This window comes from Orycteropus afer, unplaced genomic scaffold, assembly GCF_000298275.1.
Source record: "Orycteropus afer afer isolate SDZICR_OR568_19922 unplaced genomic scaffold, OryAfe1.0 scaffold00140, whole genome shotgun sequence".
In the NCBI taxonomy this organism is placed as follows: Eukaryota; Metazoa; Chordata; class Mammalia; order Tubulidentata; family Orycteropodidae; genus Orycteropus; species Orycteropus afer.
The window spans coordinates 4,442,689-4,465,365 of NW_006921727.1; the positions used below are offsets into that span (position 1 = coordinate 4,442,689).

The 22,677-nt window shown below is 35.7% G+C and overlaps 1 protein-coding gene across 1 annotated transcript in view; it reads left to right on the plus strand.

Moving 5' to 3' along the window:
- The window catches only part of DST (dystonin), a 614,637-nt gene that overhangs the window by 429,990 nt on the left and 161,970 nt on the right, over nt 1-22,677 (plus strand). Inside the window, exons 33-40 of the mRNA XM_042781628.1 lie at nt 332-494; nt 1,159-1,242; nt 1,985-2,092; nt 2,447-2,545; nt 12,811-12,939; nt 15,950-16,038; nt 17,254-17,389; nt 18,442-22,670. Coding sequence (XP_042637562.1) covers nt 332-494; nt 1,159-1,242; nt 1,985-2,092; nt 2,447-2,545; nt 12,811-12,939; nt 15,950-16,038; nt 17,254-17,389; nt 18,442-22,670 — 5,037 coding nt within the window. The remainder of the gene's footprint in view (nt 1-331; nt 495-1,158; nt 1,243-1,984; nt 2,093-2,446; nt 2,546-12,810; nt 12,940-15,949; nt 16,039-17,253; nt 17,390-18,441; nt 22,671-22,677) is intronic.

Consider the following 22,677-nt stretch of genomic DNA (forward strand, 5'->3'; position numbering starts at 1 on the left):
TCCATTTGATGCAAGCCTTGGCTATTCAGGACATGCTGACTAGTAATAATTAAGGTTAACTTTATAGTTTTTCTGCTTTTTCACTTTAAGCTCTTGCACTTGCCCCTAGAATAATCAGTACCACTAAGTTGCATAAATTGGATCCCAGGGCAAAATGTTTATATTATTCAACCCAATGTCAGTATGGAGCAACCTTGAATTCTCTATACATACTCCTATTGCTGTGCTTAATGCATTGTAGTGCAATTATTTTGCCTCTTCCCTCATCTCTACACCCTCCACCTTCCTATTGGACTGTTGGAAATTATGATTATTCTTTATTATTCTCTAGGTTACGAGACTTAGAAGGCATTGGCAAATCTCTGAAGTGCTACAGAGACACCTATCACCCTTTAGATGATTGGATCCAGCAAGTTGAAACTACTCAGAGAAAGATTCAGGAAAATCAGCCTGAAAATAGTAAAACTCTAGCCACACAGTTGAATCAACAGAAGGTATGTAACAGCAATTCCTTGTATTAAGGGTGTGTCTGCATTTGGTCACAAGCCTATCTTTATTAGTCATTACCTTCCCATATTAAAAGAAAAAGTCAGCAAGGTGGGGAGTAAATCACAGATATTAAAGTCCTGCAACCCAAATCTACATAGTCATTTATTTTGATTTCTTAGAAGTTAATTTTGAAAGCATTGGGAATAAGGAACAATTTTCAAATTTCTGATGATCATTTAATTATAGGTATGAAAATCTCTTCGATACTTTGCTGTCTACAATAGTTTTGTGGGACCTTAAATAAATAAAAATGCTTAGTAGTAGAAAATTGACAGAGTTGAATGCCTTGAGATTTGTATTCCATCTTTAGAAGCCAGTAAGTTATAGCCCTGTTTTGATCTGGAGTTTTTCGAGGGCCAAGGACTTCAAGTCTGCTATTGTATAATTCCTATGAAGTTTAGTAATTTCTGCTTTAGCAGCCCCATGAGAATGGCTTAATCTGTATGTTTGTCATGTACCCATAAGGCAAATTAAATATTCACTTCAAAGGACTAAGAAGCTATACTATTAAATGATGTAGATATTTCTTAGTTCTACTGAGCATCTCAAGTGGGTAGTAGTATAGCATAGAATTCCTTATCTTTTATCTGCTGAACGGTGTATTTATAGATGCTGGTGTCTGAAATAGAAATGAAACACAGCAAAATGGATGAATGCCAAAAATATGCAGAACACTATTCAACTACAGTGAAGGTAAGAAGGTTGGAGTATTTGTATTACATTAACATTCAGGTTTGTGATTCTGCTGTGTATTTTTAAAGCATTTCCAAGTCTTATGTCTGTGTTAAAAGTAAAAGAGAGAATCTTCATTTGAACCTTTTTTGACATTTAATCTATAATTCTATGAAAAATCTGAGTCATATGGCGGCCCCTTATTCCTTCATTCATTCTCCCCTCCACCTTCCCTGCTCCTCAGACCTAGACAATCCAGAATAAATACATAATTCTGAAGTTGGTCTGGTCTCCATTCACTTTTTCCTTTCTCTCTCTCTCTCTCTTTTTTCCCCTCTCTTAACATTGCTAGAGAATACCATGGAAGAATTTCTGATTTTTAACTTAGGAAGCATTTCTCAAACTTTTTGAACTCTTTGTTAATGACTTCTCAGCTTCAGCCTTCCAGATGTATAGTTTCATTGTCTAGTTAGGGAAAAGGAGGCTGACTATAATTAGAAAGTTGTAAGAAATGTTTCCATGAACTTCCAAATAGATTTGGAAACTTTTTTTTTTAAATCATTCTAAATGTTTCTGATTTTATCACTTCCTTGGAAACATCTCCAGGCTTGGATAGATTCCTGAAAATGTAATTTTGTAGTACTTTCTTTGGAGTTATTTAGTGAAACTAGGCTAGGCTCCAGTTCTCTGTGTTGAATCACTGTAGGACCAAGTTTTAGTGCTTTGCTTGAATTAATTCAATCTTATTGATTCCTTTATACAGGACTATGAATTACAAACAATGACCTACCGAGCCATGGTAGATTCACAACAAAAATCTCCAGTAAAACGCCGAAGAATGCAGAGCTCAGCAGATCTCATTATTCAAGAGGTAATAAAAGTATGAGAGACAGAGAGAGAGACAGAGAGAGATAAGAAGTGGGGAAGGAACTGGAAAGGGAAGGAGAAAAGAAGACAGTGAAAAACTCCTATTATAATCTTTATTCAAAATCAGGTATTAATGGCAGAGGAAAATTTATGTACTTCTCGATTAAATTTAGAAGATATTTGTTACTTAATATGGTTTGCACAACAATAATAAACTCATTCCTATCTAGTTACCATTTGTAATTGGAGAGTTGTGTGTTTTATTGCCTCAAAGCCTAGTTAATATTATAATTATTACTTAAAGTTCATTTAACTCATCAAGGCAACTGCAAATTATATTGTCATTATTTACTTGTAGTTCATGGACCTAAGGACCCGTTACACTGCTCTGGTCACCCTCATGACACAATATATTAAATTTGCTGGTGATTCATTGAAGAGGCTGGAAGAGGAGGAGGTAATCATTAACTATGAACAGCTAACTAAAAAAGGAACCAAATATAAGCAGAAACTATAATATGGTTTGGGAAATTAAAAAAAAGTTAATGTAATAAAAGTACAAAATTACATTTTGTAATTTATATAGCTGATATGCAAGTAATTTTTTAATTATAAAATTACAGTGAAAAAAGAGTAGAAGACCAGGTTTTTTTTTTTTCTTTAAAGGTTCTCCAAAAAATTTTAACTTCAGTGCTCTAGTATGATAAGTTAGTGTCTTAATTAAATGGTTTTATTTAAATTATAAAATGTTGACAGAACTACTCAGCTTTTAGTCAGCATTTGTTCTTTGAAGCATAAGTTATAGTTAATGCTATGATGATACCTCCATAAGTATTACAAAAAGACATTTGTTTTATGCACTTTTTAATTCATTCACATCTTCAAAGAATTAAAACATGAAAGCAGTTGACTTAGAAGTAGCAGGTGTTTGTATAGAACAGTGCTACTTTTTGAGAACTATGGAATATTTTTGTTTGTTTGGGATTAGTTTTTGTTTTTGCCAAAAAGGAATGGAATATAAGGGGAAATTTCTTTTAGTGACCATTCTTATTTGGAGGACTTCCACAGCCTTAGTTTTGCACTTTTTAAAATTATATTTTGAAAAAGGAATAGTAAAGAGTTACTTATAAAAATATGGTGTCATGAAATGGTAATGTACTTAATCTTGAAGCGATTATACTATGCTTATTCTCTTGAAATTCTTTCTATTCCTAATCCCAGAACAGACAAAAATAGTAAGCTACATTCTAAAGTAAATAAATCATGAGATGTTTGCCATTTTGAATTGGGATATTGTTGAAATTGTGAAGATGATTTTACTGAGTGTAACTCTATTCATGTAATGAAAGAACCAAAACAGTAGCAAATTTTTAATAGATCTCACTTTCTTAGTTTCTAAAAATGTGACTGCTTTTGTAAACTATTTTAGTCTGTTCAAACATTTTTCTGCAACTAAACGTTAACAAAGCTAATTGCAAAACTTTATAATCAGCTTCCTTTGTGTTCACAAAGGAAGGGAACCAGAATATTTGTGACCATCCTAATAATTGACATACTTCTTCTTTATGAAGGAAAATTCTTTTTTTTCCTCTACATTTTAGTTGTACATTTAATGGTTAATTGTAACACGAATTAATTAAAAATCTCTTTTCTTTGTTATAGTGCATAGCTGATCTTACATCTGTGAGGCACTTTGCTCAGTTTATCTGATAAAGCTGAATTAGAGGTTGACAGAACCAGAAGATATTTCAAAAGACTTAAAATATTTATAAATTATGCTTGTCTTTCTTTAATGCCAAAGATGTTGAATTAAAAATCGCAGCAGTATAGCTTATGAATGAACATGCAAAGAAAGCAATTTTAAAATTAGATAGATAAGAAATAAAATAAAACATTCCTGATTAAAAATTTGCCACTTAAGGATCATATGAATGGGATGTCTTATAAAAGATAATGTAGCTCAGCTTTCTGACTCAAAACAGTAGTTCTTCTGGGTCTGAGGCTGGGAGGATACCCTGTGAGAAAGCTTGCCCTGAGAGCAGAATTTTTATAATAATAAGCATGAGAAATCATGGAAAGATGAAAGTTAAATTCAAAAGGTAATACCAGATTAGTTAAGAGAAATGTTAGTAGAGTATGTTAATTGATGTTGGAAGTAATATATTGTCCAGTCAATACTGAGAGCAAAATACATTAAATATTAATTTCAGAGATTAAAGGGGACAGTGTGTTTGTTTGGGGAACATTTAGGGAAAACGTGGAGAAATTATTCCTATATAAATAAGTTTGAGATCTATAAGAAAGCAAGTAAAGCAAGAGGATTAAATTATTTCTAATAGTTTTCTAATATTTTATAAAAAATTCAGGGTTATCCAGACAATGTGAGATTATTAATAAACTAAACTAATAAACTAAAACTAAAGTAAAAACTAAAACTAAGTAATTGAGGGTTCAATAAGAGTATTTGCTCTGTGGAATATATATATATATATATATATATATATATATAAGGAGCTCTGGCGATGTCATGGTTAAGGCATTTGACTGCTAACCAAAAGGTTGGCAGTTTAAACCCACCAGCTGTTCTTCAGAAGACAGATGAGGCATTCTACTTCTGTAAAGATTTACAGCCTTGGAAACCCAATGGAGGGTCACTGTGAGTCAGAATCCAGAATCGCTTCAATGGCAGTGACTGGTTTTCGTTTCACACACAAACACACACAAATAAACCAAACCAAACTCACTGTTGAGTTGATTCCGACTCATAGAGACCCCTCCTTGGGTTTCCAAAGCAGTATCTCTTTGGAAGTAGATTGCCCAGTCTTCCTTCCAAGGAGTGGCTGGTGGGTTTGAACCATCAGCCTTCTGGTTAGCAGTCAGGTGCCTCAGGGACTATGTCACCAGAGCTGCTGTGTGTGTGTGTGTGTGTGTGTGTGTATGGTTTTTGTTTATACATACATACATACATACATATATATATATATATATCTTTATATACATATATACATACATATCTGTATATATTTTGTTTATACATACATATATATATATATATATATATATATAATCTCAGAACATGACCAAGAAAAAAATAAAGACTCAAAACTTTTTAGCAAAAGCTAAGTTTCATAAAGAAAACTTGATAAAGAACTGGAGATATAAGACCCTCTTGGAAATGATCTACTTGTAAAATATTGCAAACTTGGTATTTAAACAGGTAAAATGTTGCAGTGTCAGAGCTGGTCCTGATGAAGAAAATAGGGACTGTGATGAGATTTGTTTCTACATGAATTCTTGGTAAAAACCATACGTGGGTTAGGAAAGAGAAAAGCTGAAATGCTTGTAACACTTACTGGGAATCCAGCATTTAGAGGATGCTAAATAAGATGAATGGACCATAATGTGAATGAAATTCTTAAAATTCTACAGTGCTTCTGAATTTAAAAAAAAACAACAACTGTTTTTTAGAATAATTTCTTTACTCCCAGTTAAATTGTTCTAATAGTGATGATTTTGAGTTGCTCATATGAAACTAATAGCACTATGGTATTAATAAAAATTATATTGAATTAAAAATAACCATGTAGTCAGGATAATGTGTATTCCTCCCAGCTGAGACTAATTCTATCAATAGATTTTTTTAAAAAAATTCTTATATTTCATTCTGTACACTCGGGCTCAGTCCCTAAATATATTTAATAAAGCATTTCTGTTTAACACATAATTTTTATTTATGGAGTATCTAAAGGTACTTGTCACAGTGGATTCCTGTGAGGCAATACAACAACAAAATCTGTGAGTATGTGCAAGAAGCACATCTTTTCTAAAAACATCAGGGACTGTAGCTGCCTTTGCATTAGCAATTCTGTTATGATATGGCAACTCCAAGCAAGTAAGGAAGTTGAGTTTAGAAGTACAAGTTTTCATGTGAATTTCCTTCTTTCCTATGTTAAGTACTGTTTTAGGATTTGGCGTTCTGTTCCAAAGTTCTGTATTTTGTTTCTTTAACCACAAAACAATGGGGCATAAATATCATCTTTAATTTCATTGGGCCAAGTACTGGAAACCAAATTCTTTAGTATCATATGGTTCCTGTATGTTGTATACTCTCCTTAGCTTAGCTAAGTGGCGTGAGAGAGTAGAAAGAGCATTATTGTGAGAGTGTTAGTTCCTGCTTTATCACTAACCCATTTGTGTGGGTTTGCACCTCAATTTCTTCATCTGTAAAAGGTTAGGGTCATGCTTTATGTTTTGTAAAGTTCCTTCTTGATGTGAAATCCTGAGTTTGCTAATTTTAAAATAAAATTATTCCCGAGAGACCAAAAAAAAAAGATTCTTTGGTTCAAAAAACCTGTCATGAAGGGTTTTTTTTTTTGTCTTCTGCTGACTTTCTGAAGCTTCCTCTCAGAAGAAGGTGGTGGTGGTGGTGCTAGTGCTTGTTCTACATTTGGGTTCACTTGGTTTTGTAAGTAGTTTTATGAACATTGCATCAGATTTTGTAAGATAAATTTGAATAGAACAGATTTGACACTTTCAAAACATCTCTTGTAGATTAAAAGGTGTAAGGAGACTTCTGAACATGGGGCATACTCAGATCTGCTTCAGCGTCAGAAGGCAACAATGATTGAGAATAGCAAACTTACAGGAAAGATAAGTGAATTGGAAAAAATGATAGCTGAACTGAAGAAACAAAAGTCTCAAGTAGAGGAAGAACTTCCAAAGGTCAAGGAGGCTGCAGAAAACGAACTGAGAAAGCAGCAGAGGAATGTAGAAGACATTGCTCTGCAGAAAATAAGAGCTGAAAATGAAGCCAAGACGTACCGTAGGGAACTTGAAACCATTGTGAGAGAGAAGGAGTCTGCAGAGCGGGAGTTGGAGCGGCTGAGGCAGCTCACATTGGAGGCTGAGTCCAAAAGAGCGGCTGTGGAAGAAAACCTCTTCAATTTCCGGAATCAGTTACAGGAAAACACTTTTACAAGGAGAACACTGGAAGATCATCTTAAAAAAAAAGATTCAAGTCTCAATGACTTGGAGCAAGAAAAAAGTAAGTTAATAGATGAATTAAAAAGAAAGAAAGACAACGAGGAAGAACTCTTGAAGCTGATAAAGCAAATGGAAAAAGACCTTGCATTTCAAAAACAGATAGCAGAGAAACAGTTGAAAGAAAAACAGAAAATTGAATTGGAAGCAAGAAGAAAAATAACTGAAATCCAGTATTCATGTAGAGAAAATACATTGCCAACTAGTGCAGGTCTTCAGACAGAGAATGACAAACATAAAGCACAAGAACTCAAACAGCAGGTAGATGAACTAATGGTCGCCAACAGAAAGGCTGAAAAAGACATGAGAGAGCTGAAGTACCAACTTAATGCCCTTCAGCTTGAGAAGACGTCATCTGAGGAAAAGGCTAGTTTGCTAAAAGAAAAACTGGATGAAACCAATAGTACACTAAAGTGCCTTAAATTGGAGTTGGAAAGGAAGGATCAGGTAGAGCAGGGGTATTCTCAACAGCTCAGAGAACTTAGTAGACAGTTGACTCAAACTACAGATAAAGCTGAAGAGGTCATGCAAGAAGCTAATGACCTTAAGAAGATAAAGCACAGTTATCAGGTAGAATTAGAATCTCTCCATCAGGAAAAAGGTAAACTACAAAGAGAAGTAGACAGACTTACTAGGACACACGCTATAACTGAGAAAAATATTCAACATTTAAATTCACAAATCAATTCTTTTCAGGATGAGAAGGATATTTCTAATGAAAGAGCACGATTCTGCCAGAGAAAATCAGATCATCTAAAAGAACAATTTGAGAAAAGCCATGAGCAGTTGCTTCAAAATATTAGAGCTGAAAAAGAAAACAGTGATAAAATCCAAAAACTTAATGAAGAATTGGAGAAAAGTAATACATGCGCAGAAATGCTAAAACAAAAAGTAGATGAGCTTACTAGGCAGAATAATGAAACCAAATTAATGATGCAGAGAATTCAGGCTGAATCAGAGAATGTAGTTTTAGAGAAACAAGCTATCCAGCAAAGATGTGAAACGCTGAAAATTCAGGCAGATGGTTTTAAAGAGCAGCTACGCAACACAAATGAACACTTGCATAAGCAGACAAAAACAGAACAGGATTTCCACAGGAAAATTAAATGCCTAGAAGATGACCTGGCCAAAAGTCAAAATTTAGTTAGTGAATTTAAGCAAAAGTGTGACAAGCAGAACATTATCATACGGAATACTGAGAAAGAGGTTAGAAACCTGAATGCTGAGCTGAATGCTTCCAAAGAGGAAAAGCGGCTCGGAGAGCAGAAAGCACAGCAACAGGAAGCACAGGTGCAAGAGTTAAATAACAGGTTGAAAAGGGTTCAAAACGAACTACACCTGAAGACCATCGAGGAGCAGATGACACACAGAAAGATGGTTCTGTTCCAGGAAGAATCTGATAAATTCAAACATTCAGCAGAGGAGTTTCGGAAAAAGATGGAAAAATTAATGGACTCCAAAGTCATCACTGAAAATGACATTTCAGGCATTAAACATGACTTTGTGTCACTTCAGCAAGAAAATTGCAGGGCTCAAGAGAATGCTAAGGTTTGTGAAACAAATATTAAAGAACTTGAAAGACAGCTTCAACAGTATCGTGAGCAAATGCAAAAAGGGCCGAATGTGGAAGGTAATCATTACCAGAAATGTCAGAAACTTGAGGATGAGCTGATGTCCCAGAAACATGAAGTTGAAAACCTGAAGCAAAAAATGGATCAGCAGATAAAGGAGCATGAACATCAATTGATTTTGCTCCAGTGTGACATCCAAAAAAAGAACACGGCCAAAGACTGTACCTTCAAGCCAGAGTTTGAGATGACAGTGGAGTGTCAGCACTCTGGAGAACTCTCCTCTAGGAACGTGGGGCAACTCCACTCAAGGGCCAGATCACCTCTGTTGAGATGGACCCCAGAACCACGGCAACTGGAAGAAAAATGGCAACATCAGGTTGTCGAACAAACACCAAAAGAAGTCCAGAAAAGCCAGCAGTGTTACTCTGAGTATTTTTCTCAAACAAGCACTGAATTACAGATAACTTTTGATGAGACAAATCCTATTACAAGACTATCAGAAATAGAGAAGATAAGAGATCAAGCTCTGCACAATTCCAGACTACCTGTTAGGTATCAAGATGACAAATGTGAAATGGAATTGGTGAAGCTTTTGGCGCCATTAGAGGTATAATATATGTTCTGAGACTTTATCAGATACCTCATGTCAGGTTTCCTCTTCTTTTGTTTCCTTTCATTCCTTGAGTAATTTTCTTTTTTTTTTTAAATCTGTCTTGAGTGTGTCTGGCTATAATTTTGACAAAAGAAATAATCCTGTAATTATTTTTAGTATCTTGCGTGAATCTTCAATATAAATTACTATTTAATTTTTAAATGATTGAGATTAAACACAGAGATAATGGATATTCTGTTATATCTGTTGGAATTTATACAGAAAAAACATGACCATAACAAAGCTAGAAAAACCACGTAGTTAACTTTAATTTCTAATGTGTTCTGTGGCCAAATTTCATCTCAGTCTTCTTAAAACATACCACTGTAATGCCTTGTTATCTAAAGTAAGCTTCAGAGTCTCAAAATAATATTACTTATTTCTGAACTCTCCTAGGTTTGAAAATTTTCCTTTGTTTTGCCCTCTGTGTTATTATAGAAGTTATGTTTGAATTGAGAATGTGTAAAGTGACATAATATTCTTTAGGTAACTTTTAATGTCTTATAAATTCCTATTACAGATAGCTAAGAACAAGCAGTATGATATACATGCGGAAGTTACAACATTAAAACAAGATAAGAACCCAGTTCTCAGTGCTGAAGAATGGATGCTTGAAGGGTCCAGAGCATCTGGTGGAGTCAAGAGAGATTTTCTTAAGAAAGGCTTAGAACCAGAGACTTTCCAGAATTTTGATGGAAGCCATGCATGTTCAGTTAGGGATGATGAATTTAAATTTCAAGGGCTCCAGCACACTGTGACTGCGAGGCAGTTGGTTGAAGCTAAGCTTCTGGACATGAGAACGATTGAGCAGTTGCGACTTGGTCTTAAGACTGTTGAAGAAGTTCAGAAAACTCTTAGCAAGTATTTGACAAAATCCACCTCAATTGCAGGGCTTTACCTAGAATCCACTAAAGAAAAGATTTCATTTGCCTCAGCAGCCAAGAAATTCATAATTGACAAAATGATGGCATTAGCATTTTTAGAAGCTCAGGCTGCAACAGGTTTTATAATCGATCCCATTTCAGGTCAGACATATTCTGTTGAAGATGCAGTCCTTAAAGGAGTTATTGACCCTGAATTCAAAATTAGGCTCCTTGAGGCAGAGAAAGCATCCCGGGGATATTCATATTCTTCTAAGACATTGTCAGTGTTTCAAGCTATGGAGAACAGAATGCTTGACAGACAAAAAGGTAAACATATCTTGGAGGCCCAGATTGCCAGCGGGGGTGTCATTGACCCTGTGAGAGGCATCCGAGTGCCTCCAGAAATTGCTCTGCAGCAGGGCTTGTTAAATAATGCTATTTTACAATTTTTACATGAGCCATCAAGCAACACAAGAGTATTTCCTAATCCTAATAACAAGCAAGCCCTGTATTACTCAGAATTACTACGAATGTGTGTATTTGATGTAGATTGCCAGTGCTTTCTGTTTCCATTTGGAGAGAGGAACATTTCCAATCTCAATGTAGAGAAAACTCATAAAATTTCTGTAGTAGATGTTAAAACAGGAGCAGAACTGACTGCGTATGAGGCTTTTCAGAGAAACCTAATAGAAAAAAGTACATACCTTGAGCTTTCAGGGCAGCAGTATCAGTGGAAAGAAGCCACATTTTTTGAATCCTATGGGCATCCTTCTCGTATGCTGACTGATACTATAACAGGATTGCAGTTCAATATTAACGAGGCTATAGAGCAGGGAATAATTGACAAAGCCTTGGTCAAGAAGTATCAGGAAGGCCTCATCACACTTACAGAACTTGCTGATTCTCTGATGAGCCGGTTAGTTCCCAAGAAGGATTTGCATAGTCCTGTTGCAGGGTACTGGCTGACTGCTAGTGGGGAAAGGATCTCTCTACTGAAGGCTTCCCGTAGAAATTTGATTGACCGGATTACTGCTCTCAGATGCCTTGAAGCCCAAATCAGTACTGGAGGGATAATTGATCCCCTTACTGGCAAAAAGCATCGGGTGGCTGAAGCTTTGCACAGAGGCCTGGTTGATGAGGGCTTTGCCCAGCAGCTGCGACAGTGTGAATTAGTAATCACAGGGATTGGCCATCCGGTCACTAACAAAGTGATGTCCGTGGTGGAAGCTGTGAATGCAAATATTATAAGTAAGGATATGGGAATCCGATGCTTGGAATTTCAGTACTTGACAGGGGGGCTGATAGAGCCACAGGTTCACTCCCGGTTGTCAATTGAAGAGGCTCTTCAAGTAGGTATTATAGATGTCCACATTGCTATGAAACTCAAAGATCAAAAGTCATATGCCAGAAATATAATATGCCCCCAAACAAAAAGAAAATTGACATATAAAGAAGCCTTAGAAAAAGCTGATTTTGATTTCCACACAGGGCTTAAATTCTTAGAAGTGTCTGAACCCTTGATGACAGGAATTTCTAGCCTCTACTATTCATCATAATAGGACAGCTGTCCTACTTTTTAAATTTCTTTGCTGTCTAGTTCCACCATCTGTCCAAAGCATGACTGTATTGATTAATCACATAGTCTAGTGATTGTGTAACATCCTTAAAATACTATTTTTTTCTTGAGAGTAGGAAACAGCTGACTGCTCCAAATAAAAAATAATTCTTAAAAATAGCAAAAGATGACTCTAAAAGTGGTTCCATTTAGCTTTGAGAATAGCTTTTTTAATCTTGCCCACATTGAAAATGAAAAGGTTTTCCCTAGAATATGGGATAACATTGAAGAGCTCCACTGAATTCACAGCCTCATTTCTGCAAACTCTCTCCATCTCTGAGTAGGTCCAGCCTGATGTTAGGGTTCTCACTTATCAAATGATACATTGAACTCACTGAAAGGGGACTTCCCAAAGCATCTGGAATTGAAGAGAAAGATGTCAGTTTGTTCCCAGTGCTATAAGGCTTCACATTGCCTTGAAAAATTAAAAAGTTTTTAAGTCTTTCTGTATATAGTGAACCGCTTTACTTATTAAAATGTTTACCAGCATTTCTCATTTCTAGTTAAGTCTTTGGAATTAAAGTTAACGTTATGAATGTATTACGTGCTGGCGAAGGGGAAAGGATTTTTCCTCCCCCGCTATGTAATTTTTATGTGTGCAGACATTCTCTATTTGCTCAGCTTTACATTATCTGATATTTTCTCAAGACAATCATAATTGTAATGCTAATGCAAAGGCAGCAATTCAAAGATCTAGTGCTTCATGAATAAAGTAGAGTGTACTTGTCATACTTATGGAACAGCTGGGAGGTTAGCCTGATCATTAAAGAATGTTTGTCACAGCTTGCTTTGCCACCATAAACATTTTGGAAGTTCATCTGCTATGTGACATGATACACGTGGTTAAGTGAATGAATAAAATGTCTCAGTAACCTGTGTAATGAAAACAACATTTTTACGTTCTTTTCTGTGGAGAGGTCAGCTTAATAGTTCCGTCATTTACTGGACTATATGTTTTTTTTTACCACTCACACCTGTCAGAAGTCACTGGAAGAAGAAAAGAAAGAGCATGTTGAAAAAGCCAAAGAATTGCAGAAATGGGTATCAAATATCAGCAAGACTTTGAGAGATGGAGAGAAAGCTGGAAAATCTCTCTTCTCTAAGCAAAAGGTATTCACTGAGGTCCTGCTCCGTAATAATAATAGCTAGTAATTACTGAGTTGATAGACTCTGCTTGGCACTATGTTCTTTACATTAATTTCCCCCATTTTTATAGGCAATTATCATGAGGATCAGAGAGGTTAAGTAACTTGCCCAAGGAAACAAAGCTAGTATGTGCTATATAACAAGGTATTTGATTCCAAAACCTGAACTCTAAAGTAGACTAATATGTGTACTGCTGCTTCTTATAGTTAGATGTACTTCTTGTTTATTATGATGAGAATTGCTGAAGAGTTGAGTCCTTCTGTTTTGTGCCCAGAGTAAATCCATGTACTCTCATACCATAAAGGTACATACTCTCTCTCTCTCTCTTATTAAATTGAAAAACAAAAACAACAATTTTTATTTACTGCTTTTTCCACCTTACATTTCCAAAAAAAGTTTCACTGGACTTGAGGAAGCAACAGGTGAAAGAAGTTTTAATTACGCAAATATGAAAATCATCAAAGAGAGGTACATACCAGGTAGATTTGATGAAAGCTCAAACTGCTTTGCAATAGTTACTACTTGTCACCAAGTTAAATTTCAGTTTATGTTGTGTAAGAGGCTTACAATAGTTAGACAAATAATAACTTTACACAGCAAAACCTAATTATATTTGGTTAGCCTGGTGCTTCGGATCACTCACGGGGAAGATGTTTGGAACTGTGACTATAAAGTGCTCAATATTCATTATATCATGCACACTAGTATTTTCTGACAGAGGCTACGTTTTAGCTCTTACTACCTCCTAAAACCAAGCTACGATATAAAACATCTGCTACATCTTTTTTTTTTTTCCCCTCATAGCTTAGGTGAATTCACAGGTGATGGTACTCATTTTTCTGCTTCTTTATGTCATCCCTGTGAGCTTACTATGTGCATTAATATACACATAAACATATGGCATATGTCTATGAAATATTTTAAAGGTGCAAATACTATGTTCAATGTCTCACCATTGGTTAATTTGTTGAGATGTCCAAAAAACATTTTATACATGTTTTTATCTGAATTTTAGAATCCTATAGCAGAGATGTGAAACACCATCTTACAAACATCTAATGTCTGAAAAGCTAAATATAGTAAAAGAACTTGTTTCAAGATTGTTATCATAAAACATAAAAAACAGTTTTAAGAATGATGCAAATAAAAATTATGGTATTAACATTTTTGAGTATGACTTTTTTGAGTAATTTTGTGGGTCTTTTCTATTTCATAAAGAAGCATTCTTCATTTAATCACTGAATTTCTAAATTCTTTGCCTTACCTGAGTGAATTCTTCTTTTCACCCTGTACCCCAACCACTTAGCATTAATTAGTTGGATGACTGCAGCTTGTGGGATATTAGTGCGCCATGCAGTCTACTAAACTGTACCACTTGATGTTCTCAGAACATTGGTAATGAAGGTATAAATTCCGGTATTGCTGCTATGTTTTTAAAAATATATTTACACTGAGATATAATCAGCACTTTTCTAAAAAATAAAAATACTTTCTCTACACTGTCCTACATTATCCTGCCTGAGATTTGGAAATTTTACGCACTCTCTGGTAGCGTAGTGCCTAAGGCATTTGACTGCTAACCAGAAGGCTGGAGGTTCAAACCCACCAGCCACTCCTCGGAAGGCAGGTTGGGCAATCTACTTCCATCTCGGAAACCCAAGGAGGGGGTCGCTATGAGTAGGGTCCAACTCGACGGCAGTAAGTCATCTTCATGTTTAGCTTCATTTTCTAGTTACGCATTCGATTACAGCTCATTTACTTGGAATCATTTAAAGCTTTTTGTTGAGCTGATTAAATAGGGAAAAGCTTCAGCATCTTGTCTAATTTTGCCTGTTACATGAGACAAATGTACTTTGAGAGATTTATAGGCCTCGCTATGTATTTGAAAAGTTATTCAATGGAAATAAAGCAGGATTAGCTCATTGTCTTATATATAATGTGGAAAAAATATAAAACTGAAATCACTTGCATTTTCATTAAGAACAAACAACCTTCAAAGTATTTTCTGTAAATATTTAGTTTAAAATACCATCTTCCTGTCCCTTTGAAGAACAAGTTTCTCCTGAGAAACATAAATTACATAACCTTTTGTACCTTATCCTTCTCTAGTTGTAAATTCCACAAAACAGTAGTAGATTAGTTTTGGACCCAGTAGACATAAAATTTTTAAAAAATGTAGTTCATGGCCTAAATTAGGAAATCTCTGAGAGCACTTGATCTATTTGTTAAAGGAAATTAAGATGATTTAATGTAAGTAATAAATCAGAAATCAGTATTGGTCTCATGATTACTTATGACCATGAAAAATAGATTATAAATAGAATACACAGGAAGAAAACATACCTTTTCATTAGTTCCTTGTTCCCACTCATTTCTGCTCACTTAAGTTCCAAAGTAGATACTGAAAAGTGGTAACACTGAGAGATTAGGAGAAAGTGCTACAACCTTTTGCTTTTCCCCAAACAGATCATTTTAGTTCTCTGACGATTAAGGTGATTTTTGCCAAGTGTGATTCTTGGCAACGAAAATTATTATTCTTGATCTGCAGACTTACAGATAAATACTTCTACCATATTTGTTGTTGTTTTCAAAAGGAGTATTATATGTAGGAGGTAAGGGGAAAGAAGATACTCTTGAATAGTGTTCCACAATCAAGTATTGTTTTGAATACTAAAATGTACAAGGATGTCAGAGTAGAGTGCTAAACCACTGGCCACCTATGATGTTGGGCTGGGACAAATGCAAGAACCGTACAGTATTACTATTTCCTCATGAAAGCAATGACATTTTAGATAGGTGGCTTTCGATCATCATGCATCTAAGTGCAGCACTCTTCTTAGCCAGCATTATGCACTGATAATAAATGGTTATTGACCTGAATCGCCCAGAAAGTAGACTTTTTACTTGATTACTTAAAAAAAAAAAATTGTTTAGTCTTGTGAAGGAAAAGTCTGACTGTTTATTTACCTTATAGATTTCCAGTGAGGAAGTGGTAACCAAGAAGGAACAATTATCTGAAGCACTTCAAACCCTGCAGTTATTTTTGGCTAAACATGGTGACAGGTATGTTGTTCATTAGCTCTTCTACTCAAGGCAGCAAAGTGGTCTTAAAAACCTTCAACAAAACAGAAGGTGGTAAATTTTAATTGAGATGTTTTTAAATTGGACCCAATTGAATGCACCCACAATTTAGTTATTACTGTAACAACAAACAATTATTAATTTTAGTCTTTACCACAGCTCTGCAATGTACATGTTATCTGTATTTGCTGATAATGGAAACAGATTCATGGCAGTTAAGAATCCCTATGATGTCTTAATTCTCAGTAACACTCTTTCAGACTTTTTAAAGTGCATATGTGTAAATATGTTCCTTTTTTTTTTTAAGCTGAGCCCTATGGCAACACGATTTCTTATATACTGATCTTACATTTTGCAGCAGTGCACTTCATACATTTAGCCAGTAAATTAGGGAAGGAATCCACTCTTTTCTGAAACCCTTTTTGGATATCCTCTTTGTGATTGTTCCATAATGACTTTGTATTTTACCTTGTTGTTGCTGTTATGTGCCGTCGAGTCGGCCCCGACTCATAGCGACCCCTCCTTGGGTTTCCGAGGCAGTATCACTACGGAAGTAGGATTGCCCAACCTTCCTTCCGAGGAGTGACTTAGAAAACTAAATTGATTTCCTTATGTCTTTCCTTCCTCTTTATTTGGCCTTCAGCTTAAACAGGTTTCATTTAGAGTAATGGTGCCACACTGTTGCTTTTCGACATTGGAAAAAACAGTGGAATCTTTCCCTCTGTCAGAGAGCAATAATTACTGTTTTGGAAATTTGTATTTGCTACAGAGGTACTAATGTATCAGTTTATACCCTTTTCTCCAGTTCCTCTCTCAGGCGTGGAAAGGATTTCTGCATGCTTTCTACCATCCTTAATTTTTACATACAATCATTTTAAGCCCAGAGCAATTTGCATGTTGGTGGTGGTGTTATGTGTCGTGGAGTGGGACCGATTCATAGCGACCCCTCCTTGGGTTTCCGAGGCAGTATCACTACGGAAGCAAATTGCCCAACCTTCCTTCCGAGGAGTGGCTGATGGGTTTGATCTGGTTAGAAGTCAAGTGCCTTAGGCACTATGCTACCAGAGCTCCCAGCAATTGCATAGGTGGTCATATTTTATTTTATGGCTATGTACTTCAGAAAGTCAGAGCCTAATATATCACCTCTATCACTTGAAGACTTGTATTTTCTCTTTTCATACTTTCTGGTTATTTTAGAATGACAGATGAAGAACGAAATGAATTGGAAAAGCAAGTGAAATCTCTTCAAGAAGGTTATAATTTATTATTCAGTGAATCTCTGAAACAACTACATGAAGCAAAAACCTCAGGAGATATAAATGTAGAAGACAAGGTAATATTTATTTAAGACATGAGGAATTTTCAAGATTCTTAGTTTTATTCCACGGTTGTGGGAATAAAATTGAACGACCGTGGGTTTTGTACACGGAAAAAACATGAATGGAGTGTATTTAAATGCTTGAAGATTTCAGCATTGTTTATTAAATGCAGTCTTACACATGCTGGTCATCAGTTTCTGTGACATCTTAATACTCTCTGCTTGCATGGTAAAAGAAAGAATCATTCATTTTTCTAACTCTTCTCTTTAAAAGCCATTCTTCTACTGCTGTATGAAGTGTTTTATATACAAACATGATGTTATAAAATAGCCTGTGGATCATCTCTGTAGGTGGCATTGGAACCTTTGTTTGATTTATAGAGATGCCCATGAGACTAGCTTGAGTAATGCAAGACCATATGTTATAGTGAAGTGATCATAACAGCTTCTTAAAATATATCAGAAATCACTTAAAATCTGGCCTGAACTTAAACTTTTAAAATCCAATACAAAATAGTATTCAAAAAGTTATGTTTACTTTTAATTCCTTTACTCCCAGAAATATTTTCTACATAATTTTGTTGTAGTTTGGGGGTATGTAATAATTTTTTCTGGTTCCTTAAGTTTTTGATTATCTTTGAAAAATGTCTGTATGCTGTAAACATCAGTAGCATGGGGTTTGATACACTGCCTCACGTCTATAGACTCTAATCTCACCCAGTTGCAGATAGCATGAATTGCCTTCTAGGTATGTGTTCTGTTTTCTCACTCTCATCATCTACTCTTGTTGTGTCCTCACTAACCTTGTTAATGTACACAGTATTAAGTTTTCAATTCACAGATGCATGTTGTTTTCAAAGCTTTTGTTACATCTTGTGCTGTTGAATAGATCACTGACATAGATCACTTGCGCATTTGAGCTGCCTAACATTCACAGCATTGCTGCACTCTGGTAAGTAGAGGATTTTTAAGTCAGTGTGTATTTACAAACACGCAAAATAAGTTACATGAAACTCTGCTACCCTTGTATAGGTGGCTGACCTGAGATTTTTGCGTTTTCCTTTCAGCTGGATAAAGTGATTGCAGGTACCATTGATCAGACAACTGGAGAAGTCCTTTCAGTCTTTCAGGCGGTTTCAAGAGGCCTCATTGACTATGAAACAGGAATCAGGTTGCTTGAGACACAGCTAATGATTTCTGGTTTAATTTCACCAGAATTAAGAAAGTGCTTTGACCTCAAAGATGCCAAAAGTCATGGCCTTATTGATGAACAAATTTTGTGCCAACTCCAAGAACTAAATAAAGCTAAGGAAATTATTTCTGCTGTGTCGTCTACCACAATTCCACTGCTGGATGCTCTAGCACAAGGTGTGCTATCCGAAGCCATGGCCATCAGAGTTCTTGAGATACTGCTTTCCACAGGCTTTCTGGTTATTCCAGCCACAGGAGAACAGTTAACTTTACAAAAGGCTTTCCAACAGAACTTGATTTCCTCGGCATTATTTTCTAAAGTCCTGGAAAGGCAAAATATGTGCAAAGATCTAATTGACCCCTGCACTTCTGAGAAGGTGTCTTTAATAGATATGGTACAAAGAAGTGTTCTACAGGAAAACACCAGGATGCGACTTCTACCTGTGCGATCACAAGAAGGTGGCAGAATCACATTAAAATGTGGAAGAAACATAAGCATTTTAAGGGCATTTCATGAAGGTCTCATAGACCGTGAAACCATGTTTAGATTATTAGGTGCACAGCTTCTTTCTGGAGGTCTTATTGATTGCAACTCTGGTCAAAGGATGACTGTTGAAGAAGCTACAGCAGAAGGAGTAATTGACAGAGACACAGCCAACAACATTCTCACATATCAGGTTCAGACAGGTGGAATCATTCAGTCAAACCCTGGTAAACGTTTAAGTGTAGATGAGGCAGTCCAGTGTGATTTAATAACTTCCAGCAGTGCTCTTTTGATACTGGAGGCTCAGCGAGGCTATGTTGGACTCATTTGGCCCCACTCTGGTGAAATATTTCCCACATCTTCCTCCTTGCAGCAAGGATTGATTACAAATGAATTGGCATACAAAATCCTGAGTGGTAGGCAGAAAATAGCTGCTCTTTATATTCCAGAAACTTCTCAAGTCATCGATTTGGATGTTGCTAAACACCTAGGGATTATAGATAATAACACAGCATCGATTTTAAAAAGCATAGTACTGCCTGATAAAATGCCAGATTTGCAAGACTCAGAAGCTTCTTGTAAAAATGCTAAACGATGGCTCTCCTTTTGTAAATTCCAACCATCTATGGTCCATGATTATAGTCAGGAAGAGGATGTTTTTGATGGAGTAGAGCCAGTGGCAACTCAGAGCTCAGAACAGACTAAAAAATTATTCCTGTCTTATTTGATGATAAATAGCTATATGGATGCAAATACAGGGCAGAGGCTTTTGATGTATGATGGAGACTTGGATGAGGCTATTGGTATATTACTGGAAGGCTGTAGTGCAGAATATGATGACACACCCACAAAAGAATGTCATGATTTAAGACCCTCTAGTGTATTTCTTAATAATGCTCCAAGTAAAGAAAATAAAGAAAAATATGAAAGTCCAGCTCCACCAAGTAGTTTTGATAAATGTCATTGCAGAGAACCTGAATGTGATGAAACCACTGAAAATAAAAAGCACTCCATGAGTGAAGAGCTTCATGAAGTAGAAAATAATGTTAACAGTAGTGAATTTTATCAGTCAGAAAGCCTGACAAATATAGCAATTGATCATAAAGTTAGCAGCTCATCCAGTGTGTGTGTTCCAAATCTCATATCACATATAACACAACCTGAATTTGCAGAAGTTAGCATGCTTAGACATGACTCTGGAAATGTACTTAAAAACTGTGAAAATCAAAATCAAGTTGAAACAAATGAACATGCAATTGAATGGTGTCATTCTAAAAACACTCATAACTTTGAAAGTGATTTGATAAATTCTAATATGAAATCAAACGTTAATAGATTGTGTGACCTGAATGAAACAGAGAATGAAGATAATGCAAAAAGGAATTCAACACTCTTTGACTACTCACCCAGGCTAAGTGCCCTCTTAAGTCATGATAAGTTGAGGAATGATCGAGAAAGTTTTAAAGGCATCTGCACCCCAAAGAGCAATGGAAATGAATGTGGAGCCTCTACATTGCCGAGTAGTGACCAAACTGTGGTATTGGGTCAGAAAGTGGAAACAAAATTTCAAGATCAGTTTTTAGGAATTGCAGCTATAAACATCAGTTTACCAGAAGAGCACTCTGGACAAGAATCCTTGAATAATGACTGTAGTAATCTTAAGGTAGAACACCAGAGTGATAAATACATTTCAGATACTTATGATGAGGATGGAAAAATGCATGCAGCTTTTCTGCAGAAATCTGAAGACAAACAAGATCAGTCTGAAATGGAAGAGTACTCTTGTGTCATGACTCCAAAGGGAGGTATTGACAAGGCCAGTGCATCTCACATTTGTGATACTCCATTGCTTGAAGAAACTGTCAGTGCTGGTGACTCTGAAACATCACTATTGAATGATCAGGAGAGTGACACAGAAACAGACACTAATAGTGATGAGGATTTTTATGATACTCCCTTATTTGAAGATGATGACCATGATTCTCTGCTTCTTGAAGGTGATGATTGTGATTGTCTGCAAGCTGAGGACTATGACACACTGCAAGAGGAAAATGATGAGTCTTTTCCTCTTGGAGATATTTTTTATGATGCCTCAAAGGAAAATGAAAATCTCATGTTTACACAGCAGGGTCTAGTTAGTAGCTTAAGTGTGAGGGAAAAAGCAGAGCCGCTTCAAGATTTTCCCATATGTATTGAGAAAGCTGAATTAGATGCTGGCAAAAGAATATATTTAAATCCAGTTGCCTTAGACAAGGTCAATGGACAGTTGCTGGAAACCATATCGAAAAACACAAATAACTTTGAAGGTGATGAATCTGACTCATTGATTGATTATGAATGTTTTGAAGGAAAAGAGAGCTTCAATGCTTCATTTAAATTTGATGACAATGGGAGTTGGAGAGGAAGAAAAGAATGTGACACTGGAAAAGAATATAAACCTGAAATTGATTATTTAGATTCTGTGCAAAATGAAGAAAGTTGTGAGGATTACATATGTGACAGTAATGATCAGGATGACAGCAGTGATGATGATGATGGTGATGGTGATAAAGGTGAAGGAGGAAGAGATGAGTATGAAAATCCTCTCTTCCAAGAAGAAATTGAAAGTATGGCTATCCAGTTGTGTGCTACCAAAATTGGGAAGGAAAACAGTGATGAAAATGAAAGTATTAATGAAATCATCTTCCTGGATAAAATGAATAATTATAGTTATTTAGAAAAACAGCAAAGTGAAAATATTTTATGCGTAGAATCAACTAGTAAAAGTAGCTTAGTTACTGAAAGAGGCATCCATCCAGAATCTGCAGCTGAGACAGTTAGAAAAAGCAAAGAACATCTGTTAAATTATGAAATGGCACGTAAGGGTATATTGGTGCCTACCATTAAAGACAGTGAATCAGAAAAAACCTTTGGTCCTGTGGACACATTACATAATTCAAGTATCAGTTCAACTTCTGATTTGGATGATGATGTAGTGAGCACAAAGTTTAAGTTGATTCAAGGAGCAGAATCTATGGACTCTGTGAATGGTGAAGATCAATATTTTGGAACTGTGACACCTAAAGTTGATTCGTCTTTTGATAAAATCATTTATTCTGAGCCTGATTTAATAGGAAAACCTGCTGAGGAAAGCCATTTCTTATCTATATCTGTAACTGACAAAGATCATCAAAGAAATGGACGAGAAGAAAATGGAACATCAATTCAGAACATATGCTCAGATAAAGGGGAAGTGCTTATGGAAAGTCTCAAACTTCTGCCTAATAAAGGGAAAAGGGAGAGTCTTGATTTAGGCGATAGTCAGTTTCCACTTCCACAAACCACAAACAATGAAGAGCATAATAAGAAAGGAAGCCTTAAAAAAGTGACTGTAAGTCTTGAAGATGAACTAAAGAATCTACAAAGAGTGGTCAGTAAAAGTCCTGTTCAATTTGAGAATCTTGAAGAAATATTTGACACACCAGTTTCCAAAGTGATTGGTGACTCCACTATTTTGTCTGAAGGGAATACAAGTATTAAAGATCTGTTTACTGATGAACCTGATAAAGAACCTGATCTATTTACTCATTTAAAACATTGTGGTAAAAACATAAAAACAAAAGATGTACTGAAACCAAATGCAGATACT